The sequence below is a fragment of the Podarcis vaucheri genome (assembly GCF_965113315.1).
Source record: "Podarcis vaucheri genome assembly, chromosome: 4".
Lineage (NCBI taxonomy): Eukaryota > Metazoa > Chordata > Lepidosauria > Squamata > Lacertidae > Podarcis > Podarcis vaucheri.
The window spans coordinates 7,439,097-7,460,352 of NC_138762.1; the positions used below are offsets into that span (position 1 = coordinate 7,439,097).

The 21,256-nt window shown below is 43.0% G+C and overlaps 1 protein-coding gene and 1 long non-coding RNA gene across 2 annotated transcripts in view; both read right to left on the reverse strand.

Moving 5' to 3' along the window:
• Positions 1-659: 659 nt before the first annotated feature.
• LOC309530569 (zinc finger and SCAN domain-containing protein 31-like) overlaps positions 660-21,256 on the reverse strand; it is a 79,221-nt gene continuing 58,624 nt past the window's right edge. The window contains exon 3 of the mRNA XM_082219622.1: positions 660-1,019. Within this exon, the coding sequence (XP_082075748.1) occupies positions 795-1,019 (225 nt within the window). The 3' untranslated portion in view covers positions 660-794. The remainder of the gene's footprint in view (positions 1,020-21,256) is intronic.
• LOC309530694 lies at positions 14,696-16,247 on the reverse strand. Its single transcript, XR_014218855.1, has 2 exons — positions 16,178-16,247; positions 14,696-16,124 (listed from the first exon to the last, which is right to left on the reverse strand). It is a non-coding gene; the product is annotated as an uncharacterized lncRNA (long non-coding RNA).

The window sequence follows — 21,256 nt, forward strand, 5'->3', positions numbered from 1 at the left end:
GGGAGAAATGGGGGGCAGGTCCCATTTTGCAGCCGATGCGGCTAGTTAGGTGAATCCAGGCCACTATTTGTTCTGAGTTGTTCACTACGTAGAAACCAATTTTAGCATTCAATGATCAATCTAGAAATAAAATAGGCCTGTTTTGGATGGCCATCTGTCTTGGATGATCTAGCAGAGATTTCTGCAATAAACAGGGTCTCCTGGCTCTGAGAGACAAGCAGGGAGGGTGGCTTCTGGCATCCTTATCCTGACTCACCTCTGCCTCTCGACCTTCCTCTCCCACTCGCCTCCTTCCTCTTCTGCCTCTGATTCTGCACTGCATTATGGCACAGAGTCTTCCAGCTCACTAAGCCCTCTAACCCCTTCAGCTTCTGACACCTCCTCTTCCCAGGCTTCTCCCTTTCCCCCCTCTAACCGCCCATCCTTCTTCTACCTCCACTCCTTCGGCTCTGAGCCATCTTCCCTTCCTGGTTCCCCGGCTGCTTCCTCCCACCATTCCTCCGTGCCCAACCAGTGCATGACATTGCTCCATCCCTCAGCCTCTGTCCCCACAAGGCAGCTACCCCTGACCTGATCTGGTTCCTCAACTGCTTGTTCCCTTCTGCCCCCATGAAAAGATGGATCAGGAAGTCTTGCCAGCATCATTCTGTCACCTGCAAGAGAAAAAAGGTGATCAGGACGCCTGGAGTGCCTGCTTCTCTCACAGGTGAAACAGGGCATCTCTTACTACAGATGGGCCTTTGAGAAAGCCTTACCTACTGAGAGCATTTGGACGTTTGTGCCCATTTCATATGTTAGTTGTGCAGAAATACATCTCCCCTCCTCTGGACCCTTCTTCCCAACTGTCTCCTCACAAAACAAGATGAAAAGAACCCCCAGATGAGTTGGAAAACCAACAGAATGAGACCAGACAGAGAAAAACCACCTTCCTCCTTATCCAGTGGCCTCTCTCTGGTGTCCAACGGAGGCCTCTCTGCCTCACAGGAATCCAGGTCCATTTTTGCAAAGAGATCCTTTCCCTGAGAAAGAAACAAGGATTAAAAACACAGAAAGGTGAGAAATATTAGAAAGAGAATGGCAAAAAGTTGAAGGGTGTGAGATCTCATTCCATAGATGTTTTCCTAGAAAATGGATGGGTCATCAGCAGATCATTATGGGATGTTCTCTGTCCTGTTTGGAGCCCCTTGGGAATATCCAGAGGAAAGTCTCTCTCACCTGCTTTCTCTCCTCTGCCTGACTCAGTAGGACACCTTCAGCCAGGGCTACCGCCTGGGAACTGGTCTCTGCTCTGCATTCCCTCACCCAGCTCTCCATCTCCAGAGGAAGGACAGCCAGGAACTGCTCCAAGATCACCAGGTCCAGTATCTCAGCTTTCGTGTTCCTTTCCGGCTTCAGCCACTGGTGGCAAAAGTGGTAGAGTCGACTGCAAACCTCTCGGGGTCCTTTGGCCTCCTGGCAGCAGAACTGTCTCAACTGCTGGCTCTGCACCTCTGAGCATAGAGTGTCCTCCTCACCCAGGATCTTCTGCACTGGGTTTTCCCCAAATCCCCCACTGCTCCCAGTTTGGCTGGCATGGCCTCTTCCTGCTTCGGGGAGAACTGAGTCTCGCTCATCCATCTGTGCTCTCAGGAAGCCTCTGAAAGATCGGAAGGAACCCTTTGGTCTTCTGCCAATTCCTGCCCTTCTAAATGAGAAGCCGTAGCAAATCCTACGAAGCAAATACATTGTTCTGTTACAGAATTTGTGTGTGGGGAGGGGAAATGGTTCCCTGAGCAAGCATGGATGAGTCTTGCTGGGAACCAGGGCTGGACTGCACCGCATCCCAGACCGTGAGCTATCTTTTTGAAAAGAAAGAGGAGGAAGAGGAGAAGAAATAAGTCTCTAGCCTTCTAGCCACGCAAAATGTGGAGGCAACTGAAGGGATTTCTGGGAGATTAATCAACCTGGTTTCTGCAGCCTTCCAGTCAATGCATGAAGTCAGAACCGACTGACAAGGGAGTCATTTGTACCTTGTGAAACATGGATGCTTGGCTCTAGTGGGGGTCCTCACCCGGGGGTCCTCAGGAGTTGCTCCCCACCCCCACTCCCCTGCTTCTGTCTCCTTTTCTTGCACTTGGACTCTCTGCCGCTCTCCAGACAGACTCCTGGGGTGGGGTCCCTTTTTCTTTGCTCTGAGGGCCAGGTATGTATCTGGTCAACCCCCTGAGGGCCAAGTGAGCAGGGCCAAAGACACCTCCCTTGAAATTTAGCCGGGTAATTTATTATTATTATTATTATTATTATTATTATTATTATTATTCCTATTATTATTCTGTTAGATAGCTTGGCACACACACACAGCCATTCATGCCAAGGTTCCTGGGGGCTCAGTGAGTAGAATCATAGAATCATAGAGTTGGAAGAGACCACAAGGGCCATCAAGTCCAACCCCCTGCCAAGCAGGAAACACCATCAGAGCACTCCTGACGTATGTTTGTCAAGCCTCTGCTTAAAGACCTCCAAAGTAGGAGACTCCACCACACTCCTGGGCAGCAAATTCCACTGTCGAACAGCTCTTACTGTCAGGAAGTAGCAGCGCCCATTTCCGGCTGCTTTGCCATCAACAATCCCTTTGGGACAGAGAGGATGTGGTCCTGGGATGCCCTGCTCTGGGTGCGAGGGGATTGCTGCAGTGGCCTCCGTGGGGAGCTGCCCTGGGAGACGACTGGGGAAATTGGTTTGCAATGCAGCAGCCAGACTAGGGGCTCGGATCCCTCTCTTTGTTCCTGGCGTTTCTCTCCCACCTTTCCTTCCTTCCTTCCTTCCTCCACGTGGGGTTTTCCTTTTGGGGGGGTGGGGGCTTGTCCACCTCCTCGTCCAGCTTTGGAAAACCATTTGCACGTTTCCTCTGTCGTGCAATGAGGCTGAGCGACGTCACACAGAGTTAAAGTCCCAGGGACTCCTTTCTTTAAAGAAGGGAGATCTTTTCTGAAGGGGGGGGGCGGAGGGCCAAGTGAGTTTGGGATCCTCTGATCTCCAGGAAGGAGAGCGTGGCAGACCTGGCCCCTCCCGGATCAGGCCCCCCAGGCCCCCTTCCCTGCCCCAGCCCTGGGACCCCCCCCCCCGTCTCCCCACTGCACCCTCTGGGGGGGGGGAGAGAGAGGAGACTCACCAGATCCCGGGAGGGGACAGCGAGGCAGCCCTTGCAGGAGAGACCCCAAAGCAAGGGAAGGACTGGGGAGGGAGGGGCCTTGGCTCTGGAGGACCTGGCCCCCCTCTTGCTTCCTGGCCTCTCTAGGAAGGCAGCTCACTTCCCTTTAACCCTTGCCAAGCCGAGTCCCTCCAGCTCAGCCCTCTCTTGCTTGGCAGAACCTCAGATTTCTATTATTTTTTATGGGTTTAGGGGGGCATCTGCCCCCCCCTGGCTACGCCAATGCCCAGATATCCTTTTGGGGGTGAGGCTCTTGGCTGGACTCTGAGCATCTCCCTCCCTTGGCCAGAAACCAGAGGGAGAGCTTGCAGGGAAAAGGGCTTTGCAGGAGGCAAGGAAGCTCCTCCTAGAATTCAGGAGTGGAGAGATAGGAGGGGATCCCAGGGTCATCTAGTCCAGCCCCCAGCAAGGCAGGAATCTCCGCTAAAGCATCCATGGCAGATGGCCGTCCAATCTCTGCTTAGAAACCTCCAAGGAAGGAGAGTCCACCACCTCCCAAGGGAGACCTTTCCCCTGCCCAACTGCTCTTAGGTGTCCCTCAAGCTTGACTACCCTACGTTCTCCTACAAATGGACCTTGAGCTTGTTTGGAGGTTCTAGCAGGGGAGCGCAGCTATCGTATACCCTTGACCGAAGAACGGTACACTCCTTCTATCTGGGATGGTCATCCTCTTCCACCGAGCGCGCAGCTTCGGGAGGGACGCACATGGAGCGGTGAGGGAGGAAGGGGACACCCACCTAGCCAGCCAGATCAGCCGAATCAACCCTGGCGATCAATGGGGTGGCAGATGTCGCAGCCAGATCGCTGAAAATCCATTACAATCCTAAGGGACTATTACCTTGCTTCCTGGCCGCAGTTCCCTATCCTCCTTGGCTTATGGAAATAACTAACAAGATCAAACAAATTGGTCTAAACCCTGAAAATCTTTTTATTGGAACTCTGAACAAGGCAAAAGCTATTATCACTCGGAGACTTTATGATATCGAATTACAACAAGAAGGCGCCCTACTCCCAGAGACGTATAGATGTTTAAAAGCTTGGCCTAATTTTGCAGCTGCCCCTTACTTAACTAACATCACTAACGAAGCCTATAGATGGGCTTTCTCTAGAGCCCGCTTTGAGACAATGCCCTCAGCAGTGCTGTACGGCAAATTCACGCGGGTTCCAATGCATGCGCGTCTCTGCCCTTGTATGTCTAATAAGGTAGAATCTGTCACACGCATTCTTCTATCTTGCGAATTTTATAGTGAAGAACGAGTTCAACTTATTTTACCGCTTCTATCAAAATTTATACCCCTTCAATATTATTTGGAATCCTCCCCTGAAATTCTTTGAAAATACCTCCTGGAAGATTCCTCAAGCTCAATATCATATGAGGTGGCTAAATTTTGCACTTTAGTAATTAGGAAGCGTAAATCTCTTCTGTTGAATGGCACACTGCAAAGTTCCCTTGTGTAACCTTTTTTCTTTTCTGAGGTTGTTGCTGATTTCTTGTTGTCTGATCTTGTGGTGTTTAGTGTCACTGGCTTTGGCCGCAATAAAACTTGACTTAGATGTCCCTCAAGGCAGCGGGTCTTGAGTTCTAGCCCTGCTGAAACAATCGCACTGGCTGCCAAGGAGGAACCCAGTGAATTTCAAAATAAATTAATCCTATTCTCATCATAAATGAGTAATATTTTCTTATGCATGCTTTTTATGCTAATATACAAAAGTATGCCATTTCCCTTTCCAGATATGCTTAATTGCTAATTCAATGGATTGAAAATGGATTGTTGTTATTTTTATGTTTAGGGAAGCTTTTAATATTTGATGGATTATTGTATTTTAATATTTTGTTGGAAGCCGCCCAGAGTGGCTGGGGAAACCCAGCCAGATGGGCGGGGTATAAATATATTATTTATTTATTTATTTATTTATTTATTTATTATTATTATTATTATTTGATTAGGAGAGTGTTCTCCTTTAGAAAGAGGCAGGTGGAATGTCCACTGTTGTTAATAGCATAACATTGAAAGGCTAGGGAAATATGGGGAGCCCTAGAGCATCTGCTTGGCATGCAGAATGTCCCAGGGTCAACCCCTGACATCTCCTGCAAGGGCTGGACGAAATCCCTGCCTGAAACTCTGGGGAGCTTCCGCCAGTCAGTGTAGGCCAGGGGTCCTCAAACTATGTCCCGTGGGCCAAATCCAGCCCTCCAGGGTCGTGAATCTGGCCTGCACGGCCATTTCAGTACCCGCCAAGTGTCCGAGGCTGAAAGCATCTCGCCACCCGCTCAGTCAGTCCCTGCGCTGCACTCAGGTATAACACCAGTCTTGAAAGACCTACATTGGCTCCCAGTACGTTTCCGAGCACAATTCAAAGTGTTGGTGTTGGTGTTGGTGCTGACCTTGAAAGCACTAAACGGCCTCGGTCCTGTATACCTGAAGGAACGTCTCCACCCCCATCGTTCTGTCTGGACATGGAGGTCCAGTGCTGAGGGCCTTCTGGCGGTTCCCCCATTGCGAGAAGCAAAGCTATAGGGAACCAGGCAGAGGGCCTTCTCGGTAATGGTGCCCGCCCTGCGGAACGCCCTCCCATCAGATGTCAAAGCGATAAACAACTACCTGAGATTCAGACATCTTAAGGCAGCCTTGTTCAGCGAAGTTTTTAATGTGTGTCATTTTAGTGTATTTTTAGTGTATTTTTGGTCGTGGAAGCCGCCCAGAGTGGCTGGGGGAACCCAGCCAGATGGACGGGGTACAAATAAATTATTATTATTATTATTATTATTATTATTATTATTATTATTATTATTACGCTACCAGTGTTGGCGCTGCTTTTCCCCACCGCCAGCCTCAAAGACCAGACTCTCGTGGCTTCAGCGAAAGCAACTCCAAGCCTCTGGAGCGCAGGCTTCAGAGGCTTCGGGTTGCTATCGCTGAAGCCAAGGAGCCTGCATTCGCTCCATAGGACGCACACACATTTCCCCTTAATTTTGAGAAGTTGAGAAGAACTGACAGTCTGACGTTTGCTGGAGCCAGAACAAGGCCTCTTTCTAGGAGGGCTAACGCCACATACCTCCCCCCTTAAGAAGATTGACTCAGGAGGGATAACTTAACCTACCGTATTTTTCGCTCTATAACACGCGCCTGACCATAAGACGCACGTAGTTTTTGTGCAAGTAAATTTTTATTCAGAATTTGTAAAAGAAAAAGAAAAAACAAATACAAAAATAAACATTTTAACATAAATTATTGATCCTATTTTCATGCTATACAAAAAGTAAGCGTATAATCATACAGAAAAATAATATAAACATTAAGCTCTACTTAGCCTTTGACTTCCCTTCACCCTTTTGGTAAGTATCAAATAAATCCCTGATTGCTTAGTTAGTTTTTAAAGTTTATAATTATTCGCTGATAAAGTTATTCTAATACCGCCAGTTCCTCCTATATATCCGTTCCAATATATTTCCAAAATTTACTCCAATTTTTCTGAAATTTCTGGTCATCTTGGTCTCGTATTCTGCCTGTTAATCTATCTAGCTCGGCATAGTTAATCATTTTGACCTGCCAGTCACTTACGTTAGGTAAAGTTTCTGTTTTCCAGTTTTGTGCCAGCATAATTCTTGCAGCTGTGGTGGCATAGAGAAATATTTTTTTATCTTCATTTTTTATTTCCTTACCCATAATTCCCAGCAAAAAGGCCTCAGGTCTTTTGGGAAAAGTATATTTAAAAACTTTTTTAAGTTCATTATAAATTGCTTCCCAAAAAACCTTCACCTTGTTGCATAGCCACCACATATGATAGAGGTCTCCCTCCACTTCACCACATTTCCAGCATGTCTTATTTTCTAATCTATAGATTTTAGCCAATTTTGCCGGTGTAAGATACCATCTATAGAGCATTTTCCAAACATTTTCTCTCAAACTCGTACAGGCCGTAAATTTAATATCTCTATTCCACAATTCCAGCCACTTTTCAAACTCAATGTTATAGCCGAAGTCAATTGCCCATTTAATCATTGCCTCTTTGACTTCCTCGTCTTTTGTGTGCCATTCCAGTAATATGTCATATAATTTAGACGTTTTGGTTTTACCTTCTATTATTTCTATATTAAATCTTGATTTCTTGTCCTCAAAGCCCATTTTTCTTTTATCTTGTTTTAACATATCATTCACCTGGTGATATTGTAGCCAACTGGTGAATTGATCCTTTATTTCCTCGTAAGGTTTAAGTTTAAGCCCTTGTTCTGATTTTCTTACCAAGTCTTCATAAGTGGCTGTCTTCCCTTCCATGTTGGTTTTTTTTATTGTTAAGACCTCTACCGGTGAAATCCACCATGGTGTTTTTCTTTCAAGAAGGTTCTAATAATAATAATAATAATAATAATAATAATAAATTTTATTTATATCCCGCCCTCCCCAGCCGAAGGCGGGCTCAGGGCGGCTAACAACAGACCTGATATATTGGTCCCCTGAAAATATGATTTAAGAAAGCCCTGTTGACTTTCACCTTCTCATACCAGAGATATGCGTGCCACCCGTACCAATTATTGAAACCTTCTAAATCCAATAGATCTCTGTTCTCCAATTTTATCCAATCTTTTAGCCAAAGTAGGCACGCTGCTTTGTAATATAGGCTCAAATCTGGGAGAGCAAAACCTCCTCTTTCCTTTTTATCTGTTAATATTTTCATTTTAATCCTTGGTCTTTTCCCCTGCCAGATGAATTTCATCAGGGTTCTCTGCCATTCTTTACATTGTTTTAAACCTTTAATAACTGGAAGAGTTTGAAATAAAAACAACAACAACAACAACGCACGTAGTTTTTAGAGGAGGAAAAGAAGAAGAAAATATTCTAAACGAAACAGTGGATGTATGATTTTTGTGGTTCATGCTGTGGCCACAGACATGTGATCTGATGGTGAATTTGGGGTGACCCAGTGCAAAAATCCTGAGGATCCATGTGGATCCGTGCTTTGTAACCACGTTTTAAGTGGGGAGGGAAGGAAAAGCACTCAAGGGACAAGGAACACGCGTGGGGTGGGTGGGGAAGGATCTTTTCGGCGAGCTGAGTGGGGAGGAGGGAGGGAAAGAGCACTGTTGCTTTAAAGGTATACTTAAGGTATTTGCCCTGTGCCTGGGTTTTTTTCCATTTAACAGTTTGCCGCCTTTTCCTTCCGCTCCTTGTTTTGAGGCAGAATAGATTTGAGCAAGTGAGGAGGACTTGGATTGCAGGGGATTCGCCATTAGCTGTGTGAAAGCGCTCCTACTTGCAGCCTTCTACTTTGTTTGTACACATGGCTACTGGTATCAGGTTCGGATAAGCAGCAACCAGCAGCAATAGAATGGAGTACAAAAAAGCGGTAGGACTCCCCCATACCTCCCCTTTCTGCATCCCAATGTCCAAAATTTTTCAGCAACTTCTAATGATTCTGTCGAAAGTATGTCTTATTAATCTTTCCTTCAATCTATTCTTATATTGCTGTAACCCTTTCATTCTCAAAGCCTTGACATTTTAACATTCATCAAATTTATAATGGTCCTTAAGATAGATTTTAAATTTCTTCCAGTCTTCTTCCGTCGTCTCCTTCCCCTGGTCGTGTATTCTGCCAGTCATCTCAGCCAGTGTCATATAGTCCATCACTTTCATCTGCCATTCTTCCAGAGTGGGTAGCTCTTGTGTCTTCCAATACTTTGCGATGAGAATTCTTGCTGCTGTAGTAGCATACATAAAATAATTTCTATCTCTCTTTAACACCAATTGGCCGACAATGCCCAAGAGAAAGGCCTCTGGTTTCTTAGGGAAAGTACATTTAAGTACCTTTTTCATTTCATTATATATCATTTCCCAGAAGGCCTTAATCTTCGGGCACGTCCACCAAAGGTGATAAAAGGTACCTTCAGATTCTTTACATTTCCAACACTTGTTGTCAGGCAAATGATAAATCTTTGCTAAATCTCTAAAGGTTTATGAAAGTAAGGCTATGAAATTATACGTGTTTGTATGTCTTTTTATATGTTTGTATGGTGTTAAAAATTTTGTAAAACCAATAAAAATCTATATATAAAACAAAAAAGCGGCCCCAATCCTGGCATTGGACGCATCAGTGAAGACGGTGAACTCACGATCATAATTAGGAGCAACAAGGACTGGTCCTGACGTCAAGGCGCTTTTTAAGACATCAAAGGCCTGCTGACACGCTGCTGTCCATTTAACCTTATCTGGCTCCTTCTTCTGAGTTAGGTCAGATAAAGGCGCTGCTAACTCACTAAATTTTGGAATAAATTTTCGATCATAACCGGCTAGTCCTAGGAAAGCTCTGACTTTCTTCTTGGAGGTAGGGGTAGGCCATTTTGAAATGGCTTCTACCTTTGTCTCTAAAGATTTCATCACTCCTCCTCCCAACATGTGTACCAGGTATTAAATAATCGAGCCCCCTATCTGGCATTTGCTAGCTTTGATGGTTAAGTACGCCTCTTTAATTCGCTCTAGCACTATCCCCAAGTGCTCTTTGTGTTTATCCCAAGTTGGACTGTACACAGCAATATCGTCTAAATAAGCAACTGTGAACCCTCGTAATCCGTTCAGGATTTTGTCCACCAGTCGCTGAAAAGTGGCTGGCACATTCTTTAAACTCAAACTGCCCTAAGCGACTTCTAAACACAGTTTTCTCCTGGTTCCTAGGGTCCATTTTTACTTGATAGTATCCCTTTGTTAAGTATAGGCAGGTGATGTAATGACACTGGCCTATAGCTTCGATCAGGTCATCTAAATGTGGCATTGGATATGCATCTGCTTTAGTGACATGGTTCAGCTTCCTATAATCCAGGCAAAATCTGATAGATCCCTCAGGTTTGTCTAACAACACTTTGTTTTTGTTTTTTTAAAGATATTTATTAAGGTTTTACAAAAAATAAACAAAAGTTTACAGAATAAAAAAGGAGAACATATAAGAACAAAGAAAAAAATACAAAAAAGAAAAATACAATAATACATAGAGCAAAAAATAAATAAAAACACATAAGTGAAAGGGAAAAAAAGTTAAAAAACAAATCCACTTTTTATATCTTTTGGGTCATTTGCCACTTTCCTTGACCTCCTCTCGCCTCCCCTTTTTGTATTCCCGTTTACATAATCAGTTCAGCAAATCCTTAGCCTCTTTCGTTTATCTTAACCCTATATCTTAACACATTATAACTAAATATTTTCATCCATTATCACTCCAGTTTTTTGCATATTCGTTTTAACTTTGTTGCTAATACCACTTATTTTCAATCCAACATCAATTTAACATTCATTAATTTTACAGTATTTCTGCAGGTAGTCTTTAAATTTCTTCCAATATTCTTCCACCAACTCTTCTCCCAGGTCTCGGATTCTGCCAGTCATTTCTGCCAATTCCATATAGTCCACCACCTTCATCTGCCACGCTTCCAGGGTGGGTAAATCTTGTGTCTTCCAATACTTCACAATAAGTATTCTTGCTGCTGTTGTCGCATACATAAAAAAAATTCTATCCCTCTTTGGCACCAATTGGCCGACTATGCCCAGGAGAAAGGCCTCTGGTTTCTTCAGAAAGGTATATTTAAATACCTTTTTCATTTCATTATATATCATGTCCCAGAAAGCCTTAATCCTTGGGCACGTCCACCAAAGGTGAAAGAATGTACCTTCGTTTTCCTTACATTTCCAACACTTGTTATCGGGCAAATGATAGATTTTTGCAAGCTTGACTGGAGTCATGTACCACCTGTATATCATTTTCATAATATTCTCTCTTAAGGCATTACATGCCGTAAATTTCATACCAGTGGTCCACAACCGTTCCCAGTCAGCAAACATAATGTTATGTCCTATATCTATATTCTCCTGTTATCCTATAGGAGGTTACAGCAATGGGCTCGGCATCCCCGGTGTTGATATGATGTACAACTCCCTTAGCTCTACCTGGAGTATTACTGAAAATTTCCTTATAATCTTGCAGGATCTGTTTAACCTCCACCTGCTGATTAAGGGTTAATGTAGGAGCTATCTTAATTTCCTGTAGATTGCACAATTGCTCCCCTCTCCCTTCCCAGCATGTTCTATCGGCTTCGTCTGGAACTTCACGTATTGCATACACTGTCCAGCCTTCTGGTTTAAGATAAGGCTTTAACATGTTCACACGAACCACCTGACGCCCTTCTTCCCCTTGTTGGATTATGGAATTTACATCACTCATTTTGGACACAATTTTGTATGGTTCCTTCCATGCTAGTTGCATTTTATTTCCTATGGTTGGTCTCAGTAGCAACACTTCACTCTTGGGTTCAAAAGTTCTTACTCTGGCCTTTTTGTCGTACCAGGTTTTCTGTTTTGTTTGGGCTGCCTCAAAACAATTAATTAAATCAGCATCCTCTTTCTGTTCTTGGGCAAACCTAGGTTTTTTGTTTTTTGTAAAAGGAACCAGCAGGGCTTCATTTCTCCCCTCAGAGATCTGTTCCTCAGCTCTGTCTCCTTTGACAACAGTAGCATTCCCCTCAGCATCAGGTGACTGTTGACCCCCCTTGGAGTGAGTAACTACAAAAGAACTCTGTTCATGCTCTAAGAGATCTCATCCGATCAGCACAGCAGTGGGAATCTCCTCAGAAATAGCAACCTGCCACTGTCCTGACCAATCTTGGAACTTAACATGGATCTCTGCAACGGGTAATACCTCAGGCTGATTTGAAATTCCTTTTAATCGCATAACTTTCCCTGGAATTATTTTGATGGGACAGATTATCTCTCAGTGGACAATAGTGACTTGCGAGCCTGTATCTTTTAACCCTAGAAATCTCCTCCCTTCAATCCAAATAATTTCCCCAGCGTTTTTCAAAAAAAGGTTGTCTTGTTTAATGGCATAGCAATGTACCACTTTAGCCTCCACCACTTCAGCAGGCTTCGGCCTATCCTGACTAGCTTGGCTCTCCTCAGCTGCTTTGATACAATATGTTTTTTTTTTGGAGGGCTAATATTGACAGACGTTCCCCCTCCAGCTCTACAATTAAAATTTTTGTGGCCAAATTTTCCACATCCCCAGCATTTCGGTTCTTTGGGATTTGTATAATTTGTTTTCCACTCTTTCTCCTCAGTGAGACGGGTGTTTGCTTGGGCCTTGTCATTTCGCCCTTTTGACAATGGCCTATTTCCCTTGTCTGTCTCTGAAGATGGGTTTCCCTTTGCCTGTTGGAATCTATTTCTGGTAGTCCCCCACACCAGTGTAGTGTAGTGGTTAAGAGCGGTGGACTCGTAATCTGGTGAACCGGGTTCGCGTCTCCGCTCCTCCACATGCAGCTGCTGGGTGACCTTGGGCCAGTCACACTTCTCTGAAGTCTCTCAGCCCCACTCACCTCCCAGAGTGTTTGTTGTGGGGGAGGAAGGGAAAGGAGAACGTTAGCCGCTTTGAGACTCCTTAAAGGGAGTGAAAGGCGGGATATCAAATCCAAACTCTTCTTCTTCTTCTTCTTTCCCGCCAAAACTTGGTTCATCAAACCTATGGTCCCTTATTTCATTTATTCGGTCAGCTAAGTTAGCGGCTTCTTGAAGTGATTGAGGGTGTCTTTCCTTTATAAGATATTTTAATTGGCCGTTTATCATTTCATAAAATTGTTCCAGAGCAAACACTTCTCTGATTTTTGGAACGGAGTCTGCCCTCTCCTGTTCTAAGCATTTTGTGAGGTAGTTTGAGATTTTAGCCCCAAACTGAGTGTATGTCTCCTCCCTCACTTTAGTCACACTTCTAAATTTATTTCTCAGTTGTTCTAGGGTAATCCCAAACCTGGTATATATTAGTTGCTTAAACATATCAACATTTTTGGATTGGTCCTCAGTCATTTGGGCATAGATTTCAGCTAATGCATCACTTATTTTGGCTCTAAGTATCTTCATCTTATCTTCATCTTTCACTTGAAAATCTTGACAAACTCTTTCAAATGATATAATAAAAGCCTCAGGGCTATCTTTTTCCTTAAACACAGGAAAACGCTTTAAATTTACCTTCACTTGAGTTTGACTAATGGTGTTATTACTATTATTTTGATTTTCCATAGCTGCTAATTCCAGTTTCCTCATCTCCAGCTGAAATTGCATTCTTTCACTCTCACTTTCCCTCTCCTGCTCAGCTCTCATTCTTTCGCTCTCCTGCTAAGCCCTAATTCTTTAGCTCTCACTTTCAGCTTTAATTCTTTCTATTTCTGGTACAGATCTAATCTTTTCTAATTCCAATTTATATTCTTGTTCTAACTTCCACTTTACAAAGTCTTCAGAGAATTTTGGACCTCCTGCCTCAGGTTGAATGTTAGTTACATTTTCTAAACACTGCTCTCCCCTCTGAGGATTTCCATTCTCCTCTCCTTCAGAACTTTCATAGGTTGTTTCCCTCACAGGGTTTCTTATCTTTTTGGGCAGCATAATGTGTGAGTGAGAATTGTCAGTAAATTAACAAAATAAGAGAAATTTCCTCTCAGTACCGTTCCCTCTGGCTAGGCTTCTCTCAAGACTCTGGTCCCAAAGTTCTGCTATGGGTTTTCTCTCTAACCCTTCAAGCTTACTTCCTCTGACCACGAGCCTAAACCCTCTGCCAGAACAGATTTTGAGCTCTCTTTTTCCTTGTTATTTTGGCTTTGTGGCTTACCTTGGGTATTTTACAACTACACACTCAGGCTAGGTAATCACTTCACAGATTTACCCTTCCCCCTCCAAGTGTATTGTTTTCCCCAACACAGGCGTATCTATCTGATCCCGCCTCAAACATATTGATTTGGATCCCACTGCTGCTGTCGCTTTTTTGGTGACTAGGCGCAACAATCTAAATATCCCACCACAGGGTATTGAATGGATCTCACAGGCGTAGTGATGTTATCCCACCACTGCCAACACTTTTGTGGCGTTCACACAGGGTCCCCGGACGTTTGACAGTCTATTGATCCCTGTGCCACCACTGGATCGCTTCCCCGCTGCCACCAACCCGTTTCTCCCAGGTACACACTGCATCTAGACAGTTGTTAACATTAAACCAAATAAACAAGTTTATTTTATAAGCATTAACAAGTTTATGGTTTCAGATAATTTTTCTTTTTTTTAATGAATATTTATTAGCATTTTCAAAAAAGAACAACACATATAACAACAAAGACAAAGATAAACAAACAAAAAGAAAAAATACAAAAATACAAAACTTAAAAATAAAAACAATTAAAAACACCTGAAAGTTCAAATACTTATTTTCTTTTAACTTGTTTCTCAGACCTCCTCACACCTCCCCTTCTAGTATTCCAATTTAAATTATTGCCTCAGCAAATCCTTAATTTACTTCTCCATTTTAACTTAATTTAATTTATTCTAACATATTGTTATTTTATTTTTCTTCTTTCTTCCATTTCCTCAATTTATATTTACAAACCTTATTTTCCTTTAATTTTAGCCATTTAAAAAAAGATCAATTTTAACTTAACCAAATTTACACCTACAATATTTATACCTCATTATTTTTTCTTAAACAAAACGTATTTCCTAAAGTCGACCAAAATTTCCCTTCCACGTCTTTCCCAATTTCCATACCAATAACAAAGCAAAATAAAAACAAAACAAACTATATTTATATACCCTTTGGATTCCCAGACTCCACCCACCCTTTTCCCGGTTTCAGTCCTCAACAAAAATCCATCAGTCTCAATATACTGTTTAGCCTGGAGATCTCACGTCCGAGGCTCTCAGTTCTCTCTCAGTTCCTCTCTGCCGGTCTTTTTGATAGTCTTTTATGTTAAACTCCAAGTCTCGAAGAAGCTCCAGTCCAACAGGATCCAAATCTCTAAGAAACTCCGGCCCAACAGGATCCATATTTCTACCATCCAGACCTCCATTTTTAGTGATAAAGCTTATGGGGTACTTCAAATCTTGTTTTATACTCCTTTCAGGTCCAAATGTCCCCCAGGCTCCAACTTCCACCTCCAATTCAGGCCAGGCTCTCCACATCAGATTTTTATTTTCCTTTTTTGTCATCATGTCAGGCTTCAAAATGTTGCTCTCCTTTAACTTCTGCACAGTTTCAGCTCCTCCTTCCTTTTCTTCAGGGACAACATCTGTTACCTGCTCCATATTGTCAAAGCTCTCCGTTTTCTCTATTTGTTCAATTGGATAGGCTCCTTGTTTCAAGTCCTTATCAGGTTCAACAATGTTCTTTACTGCTGAATCCAGAGCTGTAACATTTCATAGCCAAAACATCAGATTGGCCTCGTAACTTTCCCAAGAGAACAAATGCTCTGTCCAATTCAGCCTGAATTTTCCTTCCTCCAGCCATTCCTATAATGTCACTAAACCCCTCTAGGGGGATTTTAGTTCCTTAGTATTCCTTTCAGCTCAAGTCCAAAAGTCAGGTTATTTTGTATCAGCCCTTCCTTATTCAACAAATTATTACAAATTAACCAACAGAAGCAACAGAAACTAGGTTCTCATTTACCGTCTCGACAGCCAACTTGACAGCTGTCAAACTTTCCAGTCTTTCATCAACAGGCTCTCTCGTGGGATATTCCCAGGTCAGGGGGGGGGGTGAAACTTCAGCTCCCAAAATTAATCTTTTAATCCTCCAGCAAAATTTCTTATAATGTCAAAACCGTGAAATTAAAGTCTTTTACTAAAAGAAAAAAGAAAAAAGATTCTCTCGACCTTAGCTAGCAGGTCCTTTGCTTTAAATTGTTTACAAAGGGGGGGTGGACTTCCTTTTTAACCCTTCCCCGCTCGTTCCTGACCTGCAAAATTTTTCTTTAAGATTCCAATTTCCGTATTACTCACGGGTTGCTGTTTTAAAGTCCGAATGTTCCAAGGAAAATGTCAGCGCTCTCCGATAATGGCTCACGGCTTCACTCCGCAGATGAAGGAGTACTCTCAGCACCGCGCCGCAGCCCGTCCCCGTTCCGAAGCCTTTAAAAAGGCTCCTTCGCGGATTGGGGGGCGCAAATGGTGCCCGCCGAGTCACTACGCTCACAGGCTTCTACACCTGTGATTTTAAGGGTCCCCGCGTCGCCGCAGTGGTAAGACCCGGTCTCTGCAGAGCCGATTCCCTCAGGAGCTCGGAGGGAATCCGCCATTAAACGATGGGTCCAACCCGGAAGTCCCGGTTTCAGATAATTTTTCTTGTCAGTTTCTTAACCTTAGTTTCATTACCGGCCTATACCTTCCTAATACCTTCTAACTGATTATCCCAGCTGTTTAACTGACCCCTCTTAACAGATTCTCTCACTCTCTCGCATCAAACCAGCCCAACCCACAGACTTCATAATTGCATTTTCTGTCTGTATTTGTCCATTGTAAGTGTATCACTCAAATCCTGCCAGTGAGTTCATTTCTATGCATTGTTTCTGTATATACATCTTAAAAGGTTCACAATCTTTTTTAAAGTCATTATTGTCCTTCTCTTTAAGTCTCTGAGTTAGCTTCACCATTTCAGTGTATTCCATCAACTTTTCTTGCCAGTGTTCTTTCGCTGCTTTTTCATTGCCTTTTCATTTTGAGTTAGTAAAATTCTGTTGTCACATAGATGAAGGGAATTTCCTTATCTTTTGGTAAATTCTTCCCTAAAGTACCTAATAAAAATGCTTCTGATCTTTTAACAAAGGTTATCTTAAAACATTTTTTTATTTCATTATAGATCATCTCCCAATAGGATTCTCTCCCTTTCTCATATCAGACTAGCCCAACCCACAGACTTATCCTCCCTCTCCCTTCTCTAACTCCAGACTCACTTCTTAACAACTCTAACTCCTCCCCTTGGGTTCCTATTGGTTAATCATTTTACACTTAGTTAACCCTTTCCTTATGACCCAGTATGATGCCATACACCTAGGAGGGCAAACGCCACAGGCCAAATTAAAAATTTAATGGGGGGGAGACGCCTAGGTCTTTAAATATTGGCGCATATTCCTACACCCACAGGTCTCAGGATGGTTACAACATAAAAACACAAAACACCACATGTTCAAAAGGCATTAGATGTCAATCAGCCAAACACAAGGTAATAAAGGTGCGGATTTCTTAGCTCCTAAAGCTGTAAAATGGTTTTTCCGACCTTTGAATGGATTCTTTTATGGGAAGTGAGTTTGGAGCTTTGACTGAAGCTCTTTCCACATTCCACACACTGATAGGGTTTCTCCCCTGTATGAATTCTTTGATGGGAAGTGAGACTGGAGCTGTGACTGAAGCTCTTTCCACATTCTACACACTGATAGGGTTTCTCCCCTGTATGAATTATGTGATGAGAAGTGAGAGAGGAACTCTGACTAAAGCTCTTTCCACATTCCATGCACTGATAGGGTTTCTCCCCTGTATGAATTCTTTGATGGGAAGTGAGAATGTACTTCTTCCTGAAGCTCTTTCCACATTCCACACATTCATAGGGTTTCTCCCCTGTATGAATTCTTTGATGGGAAGTGAGAATGTACTTCCTCCTGAAGCTCTTTCCACATTCCACACACTGATAGGGTTTCTCCCCTGTATGAATTCTTTGATGGGAAGTGAGATGGTAGTTCATCCTGAAGCTCTTTCCACATTCTACACACTGATAAGGTTTCTCACCTGTATGAATTTTTTGATGGGAAGTGAGATGGGAGCTCTTCATGAAGCTCTTTCCACATTCCACACACTGATAGGGTTTCTCCCCTGTATGAATTCTTTGATGGCAAGTGAGATCGCAGCTCTTCCTGAAGCTCTTTCCACATTCCACACACTGATAGGGTTTCTCCCCTGTATGAATTCTTTGATGGGCAATGAGATGGGAGCTCTGACTGAACCATTTCCCACATTCCACACACTGATAGGGTTTCTCCCCTGTATGAATTCTCTGATGGGAGGTGAGACTGTGGCTGTCACTGAAGCTCTTTCCACATTCCACACACTGATAGGGTTTCTCTCCTGTATGAATTCTTTGATGGCAAGTCAGATCGCAGCTCTTCCTGAAACTCTTTCCACATTCCACACACTGATATGGTTTCTTTCCAATGAGATTTTGTTGATGGGAAGTGGAATGGGAGCGCTGACTGCAGCTTTCTCCACACTCTAAATTTTTACGTGGCTTCTCCTCTCTGGGGATTTTATCGTGGTCACCTTTGTTCTCGATTTCCGATACATCACAATCTGCAATGCAGACAAAAAGGGTTAGAGCCTCAGAGAAGAACTAAAGGGAGTTGGGTGTGTGATCATTACCTGTGTTGTTTGTCATTAACCAACATATTTATTATGATATTCTGATGTGTTGTTGAATGTTGCTTTGTTTGATATACAGTAGTGGTCAAAATTGCAGAAGCCTTTGGAGAAAAATTTCAGAGGCTTGATGGCTCAAAACTCTGCTTCTTTTGGAGTAATATTATAAAATTATATATCAATGGAAAGATAATTTAATTTAATCAAGAATGCAATTCAACAAAGTTTGTTTAATTACCCGTATTCTATCAAAAATTATAGCGAAAAAACCAGAAAAAGGAAGCACAACTTGCTTAGGTTGACTTTTGTCAGTGTGTTACGTGATTGCTAACACGTTGGTTGGTTTTCTGTCTTCTTTCATTTAGTCAGGTTGAACAACATAATAAAATTAAAGAAATGGCACAAAGAGTTGATTGGTCACCCAGAAAGCGAGGTAAAATAGTACTATTAAGTGAACAGGGCTACAGTTATGAAGAAATTAGAAGAAAGATTGTGGAAAACATAACCAAAGCTGGCCTTTCTATATTTTTGAAGAGGTATAAGGAGACTCAGTCACTAAAAAATCAGACTGGTTAAGGCAGGAAAAGGTGCACAAAGGCAAGTGACGATCGAAGAATGGAGAGACTGTCTCTACATGACAGAAGAATATCATCTGGGTGTATACAAGATGACATGGTGCAATGTAATGTGAAGTTGAGTGCAAGGACTGGTCGAAATGTTAGAATTCTAAGGAAAAAGCCATTGTTATCTCTCAAGCAAAGCTTGAAAGACTAAACCCTTGTTAAGTGGACAGTGGAAGAATGGGACAGTGTTATTTGGAGGGAAGAGACCCAAATCTCCTTGCTTGGTAGTGATGACATGAAATACGCGAGGAGAAGAATCAGAGAACATTTACATCCTACTTGCATTACACCGACAGTGAAACACCCAGATAGTGTGATGATCTGGGGTTGTATGGCAGCAAAAGGTGTGGGCAGAATTTGCGTCATTAATGGAAATGGAAATGCCCCCAAATACATAAAGGAAATACCTTAGCCCCAACTGAAGCGTTCCACAGGTGATATTTTCCCTGATACTGAAGCTCTCCACAGACATATTACAGACTCCATCCAGTAGCCAAACTATAGTGGCACCTCCTGATGCTGCACCCCCCTGCAATCCCTACACAGATCTGGCTGGCACAAGGCACAAAATTACAGCTCGCCCCTATACACGAAGCCAAGCCAGAGCACAACTAAATGCAGCACAGCCATCTTCTCAGAAAAACTCTTCACAAGCTCAAGAGGTCAAGACACGAAAGCTTTACCACTAATCTACACTTAATGACCCACCCAGTGGTATTCATAATATCACTCATGAAATCACTCAAGATATCCCTCAAGTAATTAAGGAACAAAAGAAGAAAAGGCACACTAATCTAGGAACTTCCTCTCTGCCCAGAACGTTGGAGGCTATACACCACACCCCTCAACAGTATTTATAGGAACTCAAACACCAGATTCTGCTCTGTTCCAGTAACAAGAAGCCGAAAGCTCCAGCCTGAAGATGACGAGTGAGACCTCGTCGAAACGTCGCCCAGACACCCCGACTCTTACACGGGAAGACACCCGAAGACACCAAAACCTGCATATATATATATATATATATATATATATATATAATTTATTTTTCTATTTCAACAAGATTCAGCTCCATGTCATGTTGCTGCTTTGTGCAAGCGGTGCTTTCAAGATAATTCTATTCCACTGCCAGAATGTCCTGGGAATAGCTCAGATTTTAACCCTATCGGAAGCCCAATTAATAGAGGCAATAATTCAGTCTTGGTTTCACATTCTCACAGCTGCAGAACTAAAAACTTCATGGGAAGCATTGTAAGGCCGTAATTAAAGCTAATTAATTAATTATGTTAATTAATTAATTTTAATTAATTAATTAATTAATTAAAACCCCTTCATGGATCACTGCCTTGCCGTGGCGAAGGGGCTTAAATAACTCAGAGAAGCTATGAGCTATGCCATGCAGGGCCACCCAAGATAGACAGGTCATAGTGGAGAGTTTTGACCAAACATGATCCACCTGGAGCAGGAACCGGCAAGCCACTCCAGTATCCCTGCCAAGAAAACTCCATGGACAAAGACAACAGGCATATAAAAGTTATGACGCTGGAAGATGAGCCCCTCAGGTCGGAAGGTGTCCAACATGCTACTGAGGAAGAGCGGAGGACAAGTACAAGTAGATTCAGAGCTGATGAAGCGGCTGGGCCAAAGCAGAAAGGACGCTGAGTTGCGGATATGCCTGGAAGCGAAAGGAAAGTCCAATGCTGTAAAGAAAAATATTGCATAGGAACCTGGAATGTAAGAACCATGAACTTGGATGTGGTCAAAAATGAGATGGCAAGAATATTGACATCCTGGGCATCAGTGAACTAAAATGGAAGGGAATGGGCAAATTCAGTTCGGATGACCATCATATCTACTACTGTGGGCAAGAAACCCATAAAAGAAATGGAGTGGCCCTCATAGTCAACAAAAGAGTGGTGAAAGCTGTACTGGGATGCAATCTCAAAAATGATAGAATGATCTCGATACGAATCCAAGGCAGACCTTTTAACATCACAGTAATCCAAGTTTATGCACCAACCACTGGTGCTGAAGAAACTGAAATTGACCAATTCTATGAAGACTTACAACACCTTATAGAAGTGACACCAAAGAAGGATGTTCTTCTCATTATAGGGGATTGGAATGCTAAAGTAGGGAGTCAAGAGATAAAAGGAACAACTGGGAAGTTTGGCCTTGGAGTTCAAAACGCAGGGCAAAGGCTAATAGAGTTCTGCCAAGAGAACAAGCTGGTCATCACAAACACTCTT